Source organism: Anabas testudineus, chromosome 7 (genome assembly GCF_900324465.2).
Source record: "Anabas testudineus chromosome 7, fAnaTes1.2, whole genome shotgun sequence".
Classification (NCBI taxonomy): Eukaryota; Metazoa; Chordata; class Actinopteri; order Anabantiformes; family Anabantidae; genus Anabas; species Anabas testudineus.
This window is the reverse complement of record NC_046616.1, coordinates 6,569,335-6,585,628: the sequence shown is the minus strand read 5'-3', so window position 1 is coordinate 6,585,628 and position 16,294 is coordinate 6,569,335. Positions and strand designations below refer to the sequence as shown.

At 38.1% G+C, this 16,294-nt stretch overlaps 2 protein-coding genes across 2 annotated transcripts in view; one reads left to right on the top strand and one right to left on the bottom strand.

The window, feature by feature from the left end:
- The window catches only part of mtor (mechanistic target of rapamycin kinase), a 66,562-nt gene that overhangs the window by 33,643 nt on the left and 16,625 nt on the right, over positions 1-16,294 (bottom strand). Inside the window, exons 22-28 of the mRNA XM_026367347.1 lie at positions 15,588-15,700; positions 15,078-15,240; positions 14,514-14,606; positions 14,051-14,197; positions 13,338-13,480; positions 12,795-12,957; positions 11,937-12,082 (exon numbers count right to left, since the gene is read on the bottom strand). Coding sequence (XP_026223132.1) covers positions 11,937-12,082; positions 12,795-12,957; positions 13,338-13,480; positions 14,051-14,197; positions 14,514-14,606; positions 15,078-15,240; positions 15,588-15,700 — 968 coding nt within the window. The remainder of the gene's footprint in view (positions 1-11,936; positions 12,083-12,794; positions 12,958-13,337; positions 13,481-14,050; positions 14,198-14,513; positions 14,607-15,077; positions 15,241-15,587; positions 15,701-16,294) is intronic.
- On the top strand, positions 6,673-10,103 carry angptl7 (angiopoietin-like 7). The gene is made up of 5 exons (XM_026367349.1): positions 6,673-7,186; positions 8,401-8,501; positions 8,592-8,786; positions 9,032-9,227; positions 9,345-10,103. Exons 1-5 carry the CDS (start codon positions 6,826-6,828, stop codon positions 9,512-9,514), a joined length of 1,023 nt encoding a protein of 340 aa, XP_026223134.1. The 5' UTR covers positions 6,673-6,825; the 3' UTR covers positions 9,515-10,103.

Below are 16,294 nucleotides of genomic sequence, written 5' to 3'. Positions count from 1 at the left end.
CTTGGCTATTTCCACTGAGAAAAGAAACATAATCTGAAAGGAAATGGTACGTATTTTAAATTAAAATTCAAAGATCACTTCTGGACCTAATTTAATTTAATTCAGAAGATATTTGATCTTTAATGATTTTTGGGCCTTTGATTCCCAGGTGCTGGATCCCAGGTTTAGCACATTTTAAACATTTAAGAATATAAACAACCTTCTAAGTTTGAGTATTTCTTTAAAGTATCTTATGTGCAAATAAATCTATCAAAGTTGCTGTTTTTAATAATGACATACATTATTGATCCCCTTGGGGAAATCTGTTGGGCAGCTGCACAGATACGATGGTGCTAATTCAGGATTTGGAATCTTGCCGAAGTCGAATCACTGGTCCTGCAGTTCATAAACGACTGCACTACTAACTGAACCACTGCCTCTCTGATCGTTCACACAAATGCAATTGACGATATTCCCAAGCAGAAGTAACCCAACTATCTATCACCTTGGTGAGTTCTTATCACCCCACAGGCTTTGATAGCAGTTAGAGTCAGACAGTATTTGTTGACAACAATAATTACAGTACTTAAATTGACTACTGTCTCTGACACAAACACTTCACAAGGTAACAAGGCATCAAAAGTGTGAAGTTTTGCAGTCATACAGGTGATCCCAAAAAATGTTGTTCAGTGGCAATTAGACTTAGGGAACAGATAAGGGAAAATTAGTACTTTTAAGAAAATAAACATTTCCATCCAACAATTTCCTCATCAGGGATCAATCAACTGTATCAACTGTATTTTTTCTTATACATTTCACAATATTACTATCAATATAACTATCTACAATATGTTCTTTCCTATAATTAGCTTTTTAAATTGAGTTTTCTAGCACTATGACCATTGTAGAATGGGTTAGCTCGGTTTTCCTCTTCTATCCAGACAAAGCTGCACTGACATTCAGACATCGGCAATGAGTAGTTAGAAAGTGACTGACATTAATGGGTCCAAAACATTCCTATTTTTTCAGCTGGATGTTGTTTTAGCAGCATGATTGAGTTTTGAAAGAAACCGATACTTTACTACTCACTGTTTAGCAATCAGTAGTGAAGTATAATCAGATCATGAATAAAGGCAGGATAAGGCATGGCAGGTTTATTTGTATAAGCCCTTTCAGACACAGAGACGAATCAATGTGCTTTACATAACTGTGAATTAAAACACCTGAAAATAAATAATAGAAAATGAAAAAAGGCAGAATGTAAACATGGCAAAAGATGAACTGCTCTTTGTTAAAGTGTTTTTCACAGACATGGTCCTGTAACTGGGTTTACATCCTTCAAGCCTATATTCTGACCCTTAATAATCAAGTATTACTGTTAGGGGACCTTTGAAAGAACAACTGGAGAAATAATTTCACCCATGTTTACACCACACTTCCACCACATTGGGACACCACTGCTGAACGCATTTGCTAGGTTCCTCACCTTCAGGTCAAGAGGCCAACAGAACAAAGTGTTCCTGGTGGCTGCAAAGAAAGATGTCTGAAAAACCTCAACGTTACCCCATAGGAATGCTGTTGTTGCGCTGTGTACAAAGATATCCATATACAGTGTTTGTTGAAAAGATTTGAGTTTCTTAAGCTGCATACTGACTACAGTTTCAGTGAAATTATGCAATGATTCATTGTCACAGTGATAAACTTCCAAAGAAAGATGCCAGATCTTTGATATATTTGATATATTTATTTACACATTTCTTTGTTTAACTGAAATCAACTGAAATGTTATAAGGTTTTTTTTCTTCCTAAACACTGGAAACAAGCAGTGGGTCCAGTTGTGTCATTTAAACAAACAGATTACGCCACGGTCATTAAGCAGCAAAATGCCAGCTACAGTAACTGAAGATAAGATATTCATACATTATATTTCACATATGTAGGCTATAATATTTGGATACACATTGTAATCAAAATCAATGAGTCCATTCCAAATTCATGGAGGTAGATATTGTATGTACCCAGTAAAAATTAATTCAGCATTATGTTAGAGACAAAATGTGGCTTTCGCTTAGTTAAATGTCAAGAACTATTTAAATGCCTGGGATGGAAAAAAACAAAAACAAAAAAAAACAAACAACCAAAATAAAAGTACTTAATAGTTTGCACAAAACAAAAGAATCTCTAAATGTTGGCACAAGTGTTTTTTGTTTTCTGTCCCGGCAGTTTTTATATCCCAGAGTCACGAAATGCCTCTGAAGCATTGCCACATGGCCCAGCTTTGCTTACACAAAGCAAGTGGAACTATTCTAAAGGGATAGTTGCTAATCCATCTTCTTCCCCTCAAGTTCTGTTTGTCCCAGCTACTGGTTTGTTTGGGGGGGGGGGGGGGGGGGGGGGGGACTGGTCGGCATCCGCTGTCCAACAACAGACGCCACCTGGTAGCCATCAGCAGCTTAAGCCACCAGACTGCTTGATGGCCTGCCAGGGCATAAAGTCTGGCACTTTAAGAGCTCGAGCATGCCCCGGTGCATACTGTGTTCTTTATTATGAAAAATATGGAACTGCTTATTTTACCCCAATACGTGACCAGATTTAACTGAGCTGAAGATAATTATCTATTGCGTTATTTTGAAAGTCTAATCCATGGCAACTCAGTTGCTTGTGTTAAGTACCTTAAATTAAAGTAACATGTCCTTTCTATTCCTGTCTATTTTCAAACTGTCACATTTCAAAATCAAGGTCTTTGGAGCTGACAGTTAGTCGTGTTACTGTTCGTAAAGATTATGCAAATTGAAAGTTTTCAGATGGAAGCCCTGGAATGAACTGGCTCCTACTTTGCAAACACCTGAACCCATGAGTGCTCTGCTTAACAGCTTGGTCCCCATGGTCACCGTCTTATTTAAAAATGTTTTCTTGTGTGTTTAGGGACACATAAGCCAGATTTAAGGACATTCTGACTAAAAACACTTTAGTTTAGTCAGCTCACACTAATCAAACAAGAAAACAGCTGAGATTAGAACAGCAGGGAGTCCAAATTAGACTTTAAGAGCAAAGGAAAGAATCTGGTGGGCTTGTGAAAAAGTCACATAGAGAAGGGCGGTTTGGTTAAAGTTAGTGAGTACCTTTAATGTGAAAAGGACCCATGCATTCTTTACATAGAGGCTGGTGAGACATGGTTAAAGGGTAAATGGTTTTTAAAGAAGTAGTTTCAAAGGGAAAAAAAACAGCATGATGCTGAACAAATAAAACAGCATCCAGCTGGACCTTCCTGTATTAGCACAGAATGACAGAGTCCAGGGCTAAAGGAAAGTGATGCCGCAGGGATGCATTGCTGGAAAGTGAGATGTGACTCACACAGCAGTTAGAGCAAAGAGGAAGTCCAGGAAGTCACATTATCTACATTTTTCCAAAAGACACTGACGCAATTCAATGACTTAAGGTAAAGAGTTACTGGTTGTGATGGCTCAACATTATGAACATTATTGAACATTTGGAAAGATCTCACTATAAAAGAGAAATATTATTTAGAATAAAGCTATGATGAAAATATATACAAAAAGAAAAAAAAAACTAATTCTTTTTAATAATAGAAAAGAAGTAAAGTTTGTAATGTTCCAATGTTGACAGTAGAGTTTAAAATATAAAACTACTTTCTAATTTAACTCGATTACAATTTAACATATCATAGCAAAGATTCTTATCATAACTGAATTGCCATTAAATTGTTTCTCTCTGGCAGAAAGAAACAATGAATAAAATGTCAGACTGAGTATCCAGAAAAAACATTATGTGGAAATTGAGCTCATCATGGACATTACAATCATTACATTTGTTTTGTATTTCCTAGTATGCTAATAACATGAGTAGCTGTCATTATTTTTTGACTAATAGGAAAAATCAAGAGGAAGATCATGTCTAGTACTTAATCAGGCTTCAGAATTTGTCAGGCAACTGAGCCCTGCAGCAAACCGAACATGAAAGTAACTGAATATCTTTCAATTATGTTTGCATGAAGAGACTATTAGACAACTGGCCTATTATTCCCACGTGTTTTATAAATCAATCAAATTCAAGTAACTATATGCACATGTCAACATTGAAAAATTAAATAATGTGATGAGTAAAGAGTAAAGTAGAAATTGTGAGGCTATGACCAGTTGTAAAAAGTGTCCGGCAAGATTTAGGGAACACGATGCCTGGAAAGAATAACTACACATATCCAAATGTTTAGCTTCATCGCTGTGACACATCAAAGCAACAGCACACGGTTTCATAATTATGTAATATATTGGAATTAGAGTAAAGACATACTTTTTAAATGTGTGCTCTGAACTGCATTTTCCATGACATAAAAATGATGCTAAGCAGAAGCTAAAATGTTTCCTTTTCTTCACCTGACCAACTGCAGAGAAATGAGGGTGCCTGCCAAACAATTGGAAGATCGGATACAAAAAGTCAGAGGTTTTAATAATAACAAGACCCCGCTGGTGATGAGAATGTGTAATAAAAAAGAGAGTGTAAAGTTTTGTTTTTGATCCTTTTGTACCCCCCATAGCTTCCAGACATTACAATTAGTAGTGTCTATTTGTAAAAAAGCAATAGAAAGAATATGAGCCATGACAATTGAAAAATGTTTGTTCATTTGCATGTGTCTCCAATCATGCAGTGTTCGCAAGGGGATACTTCCAATTATTACAAAAACATTTCAAAGACAGTGGTGAAATTTTAATTAGGGCAGCATGGTCTGAAACATCTCAACCTATAGATTTTTTGTTTTAGTCCCAGCAGGAATATATCTACTATATATCTACATATACAAGATACAACATACATTACTCATAAAAACATTGCGCCACTGTTCAGCACGTAGTCATTTTTAAGTACGGTAGTAAGCAAATATACTGTATAGGCCTTTTAAATACTCACAGCAGTTAAACTTTGTAGATAAATATATATACTGTACTTGTCAACCTTTTGAAGAACCTTTAAGTGCAAGTAAAAAGTGACAGCAATGTCCTGGTTCAACCATGTCCTAATACTGTTAAACCAAACTCTCTGTAGTTCAATTACAGTTACGCTGATAACAGTTCATCTGCTGCTGAACAACAATAACTCATAGCTGATGATCATAGGGGATATGCCTGACGTGTTGTGTTAATACCCATGGCATACTCTGACTCTGTTCCAAAACCCCAAAACCGCCCTTTTGGCTTAATATCCAGAGGCATCTCTTAAGTAGGCAAGACTGGCAGCTGCTCAAGGAAGTTTGGATGAGAGAAAAATTCCACAGAACAGAGATTCAAAAAAGCCCCTCCGACATTCCACAGGTATTATTTTCACCTTGCACAAGTAATTGGCATGCTAGAAATTTTAACTGGGAAGATAACCCGAAGCAGAAATTCCACAAACACTGTCATTAAGCCACGCAAATGCACCACATCCAGCAGTAGACTGTAAATGATGGTTTGCACCACCAGAGGGATGCCGTTCACTGACCCTTGGGCTGCTTTATATCTATTGCAAATGTGGGTGTTAAAGCTTGGCTACCACCTCCAAATGAAAAGATCACATAAAGTGCATATGAGTGTTTCCCCTGTGAGTATACCGCAACATGTAACATGAAATGTACAGTACATGTTAAAGGCCACAAATTATTGTGTGAAGCTCTACTATACCCAATTCAGACACACAGTGACGTGAAAGAAATCTTGTGCTTTCCATTACTTAAAGGTTTTAAATTCAGATTTCTGCACAGTGGCAACACAATATGACAACCAACACTGGTGTGCTATGACAACTCCCTACTACATCTGGTATCCATAAAAGCTACAAGAATATCACTTCTTTGTGTTGCTCTGTGGTTCTCTAATGGATAATATTATACCATTTAACTATGTGTTGGAAAAATATTAAGCCATTACACATGCTGACAGGACATTCAGTGTTTACCTGCCTTTTCTTGAAAAGAAATTCTTTCCCCTTAATTAAAAGAGTATTTTCTTTTTTCACATTTACACAGTTTTCATCTTTTGCCATCAACTCTCTAAAACCTTATATTGAAAAGTTTTAGCTTCCAGATGCTTGGTTCAACATCTGCCAAAAATGGTTAGCATCAATGGAACGTGTAAGCTACAATTAAGAGTATTTAGTGACTTCACACATCTCTTGGCATATAAAGACTAAATTTACTGAGTAAATGGTTAGTCCTAAGGATATAGTAAATCTTAAAGACAGGGAAGGACAATTACATGTAACTGCTCGATAGTTTAAACACGTTTTCAGCGGTTTTAACAATGTTTCTGTGAAGCCGAATGAAGTTAAATTAAATACTGTATAATTAAAGCATTTCAGAGACTGCATTTTCACAGAGTAACAAGTATGAGTTGCCACAAGTTCAGACAGTAGTCTTTGTTTTGTTTCTCAAGTTGATTTCGCAGGTAGAGTCAAAAAACATTAATGCCCAGAAACACCTGACAAGAGAGGAAAAACGTGGGCAAATGTTCTTTGGAATGAGTGAAAGTAAGATGAGGAATGAGGCACAGGAAGGCAGGGGGAGGAGGGATAGGAAAGGTCTTCCACCCAGAAGGTTGGAGAGGGTCAATACGGTGAGTTGTGTGCACTGGGAGAGAGGGGGAGGACCCTCATGCAAAATATTTAAGATGCTCAAGCAGAGAAGGACTTCACTGAGGAACTAAGACAGCGCCCAGGTTAGCCATTGGCCAAAGGAGAGCTACGACTCAACTCTATTTAATTTATAGCAAAATCTTCTGCAGGAACTGACTGATTTTGAACACCATAAAGATACATCTTAGATTGTGTGACTATTTGGAGCTTTTGTATAAAGAAATGGCAAAAGCTAACTTGAACCTAGTGACTCTGGTGGTCACACTGCTTCTGTTAGCAGAGACATGGGCCCAGAGTGCCAGGAAGAGACAGGTAAATCCAAAGCCCACCAAGACTCAGTGCTGTGATGAGGTGCGCTCTCTTAAAATTCAGGTGGCCAATCTGACCAGTCTCCTTGAGGAGCTGAGTCGCAAACAGCAAACAGACATGATGAACGTTGTGAGGCAAATAATGGATCTGGACAAACAGAACAGGCTGCAAGAAGACCGGGTCACAGAGGCAGAGATGAGGTATTCGGAAATCCACAATCGTGTGGAGATCATGCAGTTACAAAGTCTACAGTCTGCTCCTCAGACTTCATCAGGTGAGCAGAAACACTCTACTATTAACAGAGTAGAAATTAAATGTTATTCTGCCAATAGTTTTATGTGCAACGTCTTAAGTGTTATCAGATCACTCCAGGAGCTATAGCTGAACTGAGTTTATATACAATTACATAAAAGCAAGTTACATTAACAAAATAGCACTGTTCAGAGTTTGTAATTGTTTGTAATTGTTTGCACATGGTGAAACTGATATCAGAGAGTCTAGTGCACAATGCTCTCTTACTTTCTTTAGCTGCTGTCAAATACATACTCCTGGTGTTAAAACTGTTTCCACACAGGGATGCAGATTTTAGATATGATTGAACTGAAAATGCAGTTTTTTTGCAGCTCTTTCAACCTCTTAATTTTGTTTTTGAATTAAAAAAATGCCTTTGTGACGTTTTGTAAACCAGTTTTTTTAATATATATATATTACAAAGCCTCCATTTAACTGTGGAAAATATTTTCACTTTTGAATCAATAAGATACATGTCGTACACAATGAGCTGAGAGATTCATAGGACACGTTTCACTTGAATTTTTTATGCAAATGCCAAATAGCTTGCACACATAGCACCACATATTCATTTAGGCCATATAACTATAATTAGGTCTGTCTATTGCTGTTGTGAATTGGTTGTGAGGTAGATTACAGTGCACACAACAGCAGTCAAAAGCATTAATTTGGAGGTGTAGGGGCCCATCTCCAGGACTGTTCCATCAAAGCCATATCGTCTCTACTATTCTCAACTTTATCACACCAGTAATCAGCACTGGCTGGTACGGAGAAGTTAACCAAGTCTCACGCAGTCTATTTTTTTCAATACTTTCAGGGTCACATTTATGTCACTTGCAAAGAAATACCTTTTTAACACTTAAAGAACAGGAAGGGATACGCAGATTAGGAGAAGTGGAAGATTTTCATCTCTTTCTTTTATACTGACTTCTTCAAAGCACTGGGATAGCATAGCAAAGTGATCTCATAGGACTGTTAATGGCATCTCCATGCTGTGACAGGAGTAAAATAGGAGAGCTATGGTGTGCATATCACCATCAGATTTGATCTATTTTACTTTTGGTGGTGGTAAAGTTCAATTTTCATCTGTCCAATCATTCAAATATTCCTAAAGCCATTAGAATGTATGATTTTCTAAACACTGCTCATGAAACTCCACATGGTTTTACCATAACCTTAACATTTTCTTATTACCAGATGCCATTTATGACTGTGCATCACTCTACACCAAGAACTACAAAATCTCTGGCGAGTACAAACTGCCCAAAGATGAGTTTCTGGGTGCACCTGAGCTGAACGTAAGTTCTACTTGAATCTTTTTTTTTTTAGATCATGATGAGCTCTGCCTATTCTCTCTGCATTAAATTACATGTAAATGCTTCTTGCAGGTGTTCTGCGATATGGAGACAAATGGAGGTGGTTGGACTGTGATCCAAAGGCGCAAGATTGGCCTGACATCATTCAACCGTGACTGGAAACATTACAAAAATGGATTTGGATCCATCCGTGGAGACTTCTGGCTAGGCAATGACCATATCTTCCGTCTAACAAGGCAGCCCAGTATGCTTAGGATTGAATTGGAGGTATGTATTAGAAAATATGGCACTCCTGTTAGGTTGGGCAAATACACTAACAAGCAGGAACCATGCATAAACAATTTCACAGCCAAAAGTAATAGGAGTATAAAAAACAGAATCAGTGTATTCCAAGAGGTATAAGAATTAGGATTATTATCTACGAATATTTTGATAGTCAATAGTAGATAGACAATTGTCAGTTTTGCTAACTGTCCCTCTCATAATCACATTATGTGTGTTTTCCAATACAGGACTGGGAAGGAGAGACACGCTTTGCTGAGTATGGCTTTTTCACTTTGGGTAATGAGCTCAACAGCTACAAACTCTTTATTGCCAACTACAGTGGGAACGCTGGAGACTCCCTGCGCTACCACAACAACACCAACTTCAGCACCAACAACAAGGACAATGACAAATGTGTGGATGACTGTGCTTCTCTGCGCAAAGGTAAATTATGAGAGCAAACTACCCAAGACAATATACGCAGTAATCCACAAAATTATTCAATTGGGATTTTTCTCCAATTAACAGTAAGTCTAATTCTGTTCCTTCACCTCATTCCAGGTGGGTACTGGTACAACTGCTGCACTGACTCCAACCTGAATGGTGTTTTTTACCGCTATGGTGAGCACACAAAGAACACAGATGGGATCACTTGGTATGGCTGGCATGGATCCACCTACTCCCTTAAAAAGGTAGAGATGAAGGTCCGGCCAGTGGGTTTTCAACCATAAGAGCTTCATCTGTGTCCTGGATCTGTCCTGGATTATGATCACACGCATGAATGCTGAGACATCTCACTAATAGCTTTTTTCCTTTACTACAGAAAGGAATGAAAATGTTGTTTGTGATGGTCTGGTTAAGTTTCAGTCAGATGAATGTGTAATATTCCTGCTATGTTTGATTGTAAATTGTAGTTAATTTTGTGTATTTATCAGTAAAATATTTTCTTTTTAAAAGCTTTGATAGATGCTCTTTACCACTGTCCCATATGGGTAACTGGACTCTTCTTCTCATTTTTCTTGAAAGCACTAGGATGTAATTGTTTTTTTACTTAACACCAGCCATTAATGGACAGTAAGATCAGTGCTAACTGGTATGGTTCAAGTCATCAATAATAACTGCTAAGAACTAATAGGACATAAAAGGATCTTTGCATGTAGCTGGAAGGGGATCAACCACCAAAGGTATTTACAATGGATTATGCAGCATGTAACTGTAAAACCCTAACAACAGATGATGGAAATGTGTAATTTGTAAAATGTGTACAGTTCTGTAATTATGATTTATGTGGTAGAAAATAAACATATTTTCTAAAAACAACTGTAGTGCATTAGCTGTCTTACTGTATTCTACAGTACATTATTCTCTTTACCTGTCTGGCTCAATAGCATAATTCAAATGTAACAACCCAATCGGAGTCTAAAAGTAACTCAAGGCCTTCTCTTTACTCAAGTCCAATAATGGATGCATATTTGCCTTGAGCCAGCAACCTCTGACCCTTGGGTCATCTCCTGACAGCCGGTCCAAAGATCCCAGGGCACCTAAGCCAAATGTAGGCACGAAGACCACACACACCTGCAAACACTATTATGCCACTGTGTCAAATGCTTTTAGCTTTGCTATGTAGAAAACAAAAACATTATGCTTAAACCTACAAAGAATTCTATTGAGCGTTTAAAAGCTACAGATAGGGAAAACTGCCTATAAAGGCTCAGTGCGATTCTTTCATTTGTTTTTCCAGGTGACAATTGAGTAAGGGTAAACATCTACTTAATGCTGGACATTTATCACTCATCATCCTAAAAAGAAAGAGCCACAGTGGAATAAAGGTCACTTAAAAAAAGACATACTGGGTGTAACAAATGACCAGCTCCAAAGGTTCAAAGTATTGAAATGTGCATTTCCAACAACAAAAGCCGGCCTTCACCAGTGGAAGACTATGTTCAACTATAAAAGGTCTTGCTAATGACGTAAACCTTACTATTGCCATGAAAAACTTTTATGTCTCAATAGAGGGAGTTCTACTAGCATGCTTCATTTAAAAAGCCTACAAATTGAATTTCAAGTTATTTTTAGGAAAGTTTACCTTCAGTGAAGGCTGCCAAAAACCACAGTTATTATTTGATGATTTAAAAGAAGGGTGAGGTAGTGGATTGCAAAGTTTAAAAGAGTATTTCAGCCTGAGTAAAAAACACTGACTCTGTTATGTTTATTTACAAATTGGTCCTTGTTTGTAAATCATATTTTATTTTAACATCCGTCATCTAAGAGAAATTATCTGGAAGTTGACTCATGAGAACTGGACCTAACAAGAAGAAAGCCCAGATGCCATGGTTCAAATTCCAGATTATAACGCTGTTTTATTGTTAACGGTAATGCAATCCACTCCAATGGCCCTCCACTTAACTTTTGCAAATGTATATGGATACAATTTGGCAGAGCCTTGTGGATTCAACCTAATGATACGAGAAAATACAAAAGGGACCATTCCTGAAATAATCACACTCTGCAACTCCATGACTCATTAAGTTCTAAAATGGCAGTAAAGATGCTTCCTCATCATGAAAAAGTGTACATGTGTATGTGTATGTATATGAATGCATATTTTATCTAGCATAGGCATGACTCAGTAGAGCCAGGTTTACGTAGTGCTTTTGTACACTAGTCTCTCAATTTTTTTATGGGAAATCCTGGAGAGGCAAGAACCAGATGGGGGATATTGAAAACACCAGAGTGTCGACTCCCATCATTCATCACCATCAAGGCTCTTGAGAAATTGAAAACAGGCTCCTGAGAAACACAGGTCCAGACACTCACAGATGAAAAGGAGGCAAGCATCCAATTAGATGTCTGGAAAACAGATTTCTCCGTTGCCATGCCAAAGAAAGAAATGAAGGGGATGGAAAGGATGACGGAAGATATCAAAGGGTTGAGAGACAGGAGCATATGAATATTATAATTACATTTGTGTATTTATTAATTTAAAAATCGATCCTGAGAGTAGTTTAATATTTAAAGGGGTTAAATTGTGCTTTTTGCACTCTGATGTTAGATACTTTTGTGAAGCTGGGTGCCCATGTTACATATAGACTTACTGCATTTCTTACTGAGAAAAAAATGTTAAAATAGAATGTTACTGTTAAGTTTTCTTACCTTATAAGAGACTCCAGGATGAGAGGAGAAGGACCTTTCTGAAACTCCAGCTCTTTGTAATGCAGAGCCTTGGCATAAGCACGACACTTGGCAGCTCTCTCACCAAGCAGCACAATGCCATTGTCATCTCTCAGTGGCAGAGGACCCTGAAAAACAAGAAACAAGTAGTAGAAATGTCACACATTGTATTGTATTTTGTTGTATTTAACATGCACTATAATGCTGTGAATGACTGGTAGTTTTGTGTATCATTTTAACTGTTTGTTTAAATTACTTGCATTAATGTACATAACTGACAAAAAGATGTGCAATAGTCTATGCAAAATGTGTCATACTCCTTCCACTAGTTTGGACTGGTGCATTTTATGCATTTCTGCTGTAAATTTTGCTCAATTTGTGTGGTTAAATGGTGGACTAGAGATGGCAAAGCTTAGTCTTGTAACAGCTGTGTTTGAAAAATATTGTTGTGTATACAGCTAATGCATATTCACATATATAATAAAAAAACAATCATAGAATGCTGTGAAGTATAATATGTTTTGAATATATATTCATTATGACAAAAAAACACTAAACTAAATATACCAGTAGCCCCTCTCTCACCCCATGTATCCTGTCGGTCTCTCTACTGTCAAAGTATCCAATAAACTCGATTCTTTGCCAGTTGGATACACATGTATTTCTACATTATACAGTGCATACTGAATAGCTATATGCTTTTTGTTCCAGAAAGAGGATGGACAGTTTCTACAAAAAGCTAAAAACTGACAAAGCACAATAATAAAATAATGTGTGCAATCACTCAGATTGCATCACTGTATCAGTGATACTGTGCAGGTGCTGTCGTTTACTACTAACCTTGTCACTATGCTCCATGAACTCTGCCAGGTTTAGCAGAGTTTGCGTGACCTCAGCAATGTCCTGGGAGGTGAGAGCTAGCTCAATGCTGCGGATGAGTTCATCCTGCTGGTCCTCACTCAGCTCAGACCAACAAGACAGGAAGGCTGCATTGAAAAGATCTCTGTAGACAATATGAACCATAATTATGCATTAAAACACATAATGTGTGACACAATTAACATCTGGATAGTCTGCAAAAGCAGGGTTTAAATTAATTTGGAATCCCAGCAAATCAGTTGTAAGATTATTATATAGCTCATGAAAAGGTTTAGTTTACAACCAAGCACTGTTGATTTATGGCTACATTCACGGAACATTTCTAATATTTTTAACAAGCAACAATCTGCTTTACATTTGCAAAACAGAGCTTCAAATTCCCCTATAACGCTCAACTGCTAAAATGTTTAGCTATTTTAATCGATTATGTGTAGCATTAAATATGTGAGGCAATAAAAAATACAGAAGTAGCTGAGGCAGGCAGACATGACTGAAATCATGTACCTAGCAAGAGGGATATATGTTTGAGCCAGTGACCAGCACGATCGCAGAGCCGGCGAGGATGACTCCTTGAGAAGGACGACACTCAAACGCCTCAGCCACTCAAGCCAGTCATCTTTGGACACCTTCCTGGCAGCACCCCAAGCCTGTGAAAGAAATCATTAACTTCAGAAATTACTGGGAACTACATGGGAGCCACAAAGTTCTCCGGACCTGTCACATGTAATCAACCTGTGATCTACACATAAAACTTTTACTAATGATGATTAAATGTTGTAACTGTAATCATTTATCACATCATCCTATACAACAAACTTCAGCTTGTATTCATAAAGGTAAATATCGGTTGAAATTAAAGATTAGAGAATATGACTCAAACCATTTTCACCCATATCAAAGCATTCAATGATCCTGCATGCTGGGTATGGGGTTTGTATGTATTCACTGTGTTTCTCCAGCCTTTGTAGGTTTTTAGTTCACTTTGACAACTCACTTTGTCTAGTGAGTCGGTTCAGCACACAAAGTAAACTATGGGGTTTTACACAGGACTGTTTACCATACAAAACGACAATACTTTGTATCAACAGCTATGACATTGAAACAAACAGTGGACTTCTCTTCTGTGTATTTATGATTTTGTGTCTTGCTTGATATATTAGTACTACTTGTGCACCAACTCACCAAGACATTTCCCTTGTATGTGAAAACCTACTGACCTTCTGAAGTGCCGTAGTGCTGACATGAAGCTTCTTCATAGGCCCTGGTTCCACAGGCCCGCTGACCAAAGCATCACCTTGGTTACCACGAAGCTGACGATGTTGGAAGATTAGAGGGTCCTCTTCCTCTTCTGCCAGTGTATAGCCCTATTATGACCACAAACATGCACACAAGCACACAGGCCACACACAGAGCCCACACACAGACTAAACTGTTGAGTCAGGCCTCAGAACACACTTCGGGAATGTAGAAGAGTATTTCCTTCCTGAGGGATAACTGTTGATCAACAGGCTGTGGTAATGACTTGCTTATGGTGCACTGTACATAAAAAGGTGTTATTGACTTATGATTATGTAAGAAAATAAGGATTACATGCTCACAAATTCAGGAAATGTCAGAAATGTACATAGCACCAATTGGTTTACAGTTTTTGAGAAAAGATGATATAATTGGAGACCTTACCTTAACAATGCGACATATGAGAATGTCATATCGCTGGTGGTTGACCCTGTGCCTTAGCATCACTTTGTTTACCATAGGAATGAATATCTGGTACTGAAAATGAGAAGGGAGGTAAGAAAAGGAGTGTAAATAAAAGGGTGTAAGTCTGCTTTATGTGGTTTAGCCTTGCTATGTCTTTCCCGTTACCACTTTAAAATAATTGAGTATCATGCACTTGTATGTAACCACCAGGAATCTCAGATCAAAAGCCTCCTTAGTACATTTGGAGTCAGATGTGGCTGCACGTGAACTGGTGGTTATGTAGTTAGATAGGAGGGTTTAGGGATAAAGGAGGGGAAGGCTCAGGAGGAGAAGCAGGGTAACTGTGACATCATTCCCTCTCATAAACACCACCCCCGCCACTAAACAGTTAATGACATCAGCAGTCTGGCAGGAAGTAATAAAGAGCAGAGAGCTGGGGTTTACTGAAATGCTGTTTTTGTAAAGCCAGAAGTGGGGAGGTTGGAAGTAGTATATGTAATAATAGCTACATGTAGAGGGAACCCTGGGGAAAACTGCAGTTACCTTCTTGCCCAGTTGGAACACAAGCGAGGACAGGGTGTCCATAGAGGTGGAGCGCAGCTCAGGCGTGCTGTCAAGTGTCCGAACAATAGGGTGGATAATGCGGGAAGCATAGTCTGTGAAGTCCAGGGACTCTGTTAACCGGTCCAGTGTCTCCAAGGCAACCCTGACACATACAGAGGAAAAACACAAAAGGAAAACACTGAGTTTCATTGAGAGAGAGAAATGGTCTGTTCAGCACTACTTTACAAAATCAATAAATGTACATCAAATGAATTTGCCAATTTTTTTTTCGGTATTTACCAACCATGTTCTGTAAATACTATGTATTATTCAATAAAAAACAAAGTGTAAACACAAAATTGAACTGTAAAGAAGTCTCACATTTGTATCAGCAGTTCAGATTTAGGTGTTAACACAACTAAGTTACATGTAAACCAACAAAATCCATTGATGACTTGACTTTTAAAAACTACAATTACATGAGCACAGAGACAGATGAGTTGTACTGACTTGCGAGCCTGGAGGGGCACATCAGGGGCATCAAACAGCTTGACAATAGGAGGCAGCAGCAGGTGGAGGTAGTCGTCTAGGTTGGCACCAAAAAGTTGGATGGCGTTCAGCAGCTGCAATGTAAACCACACACTGCTCAGGCCTGTTAAAGCAACACTCTAGCACATTTTAAAGAGCTTGTTATGGCTAAATGGTTTTCTTTAGGAATCCTAAAAGAAAAGATGGATGGCGGTTGTGTGCTAGCACACATGAAAGCCTTCAAGGAAAATCCGGTTTAACTATGACTAAATGAATAACCGCTTATTTGTTAGACCACAAAATACAATAAAAAGAGCACTAAAGCGACAAATGCGGTATATTGCAAATACAATATGCCACAGAGAAACACACATATACAATTTTACACTAACATTCCAATATATCATGAGATGCAGGCAGTCTGAAACCAAATAAAAGTTGACCAAGCTGTTCACTTGCCATGATGGGGCAGATTTGTGGCAGCTGTGGCTCAGGATGTCTGTCAATCACAGGGTCAACGGTGTGATCCCAAGTATAATCTAAACTAATTACCATCACTAATCAACAAGGATTTTCAGTGCCAGAAAGATTTCTGTAGTTTGGTCTTAAGGTCATGTTGTGTATAGCATGTGTGAGCAGCTTGCAAGAATAGATGGTGGTCTAAAAGGATGACGTATGTTGCAGCTAAC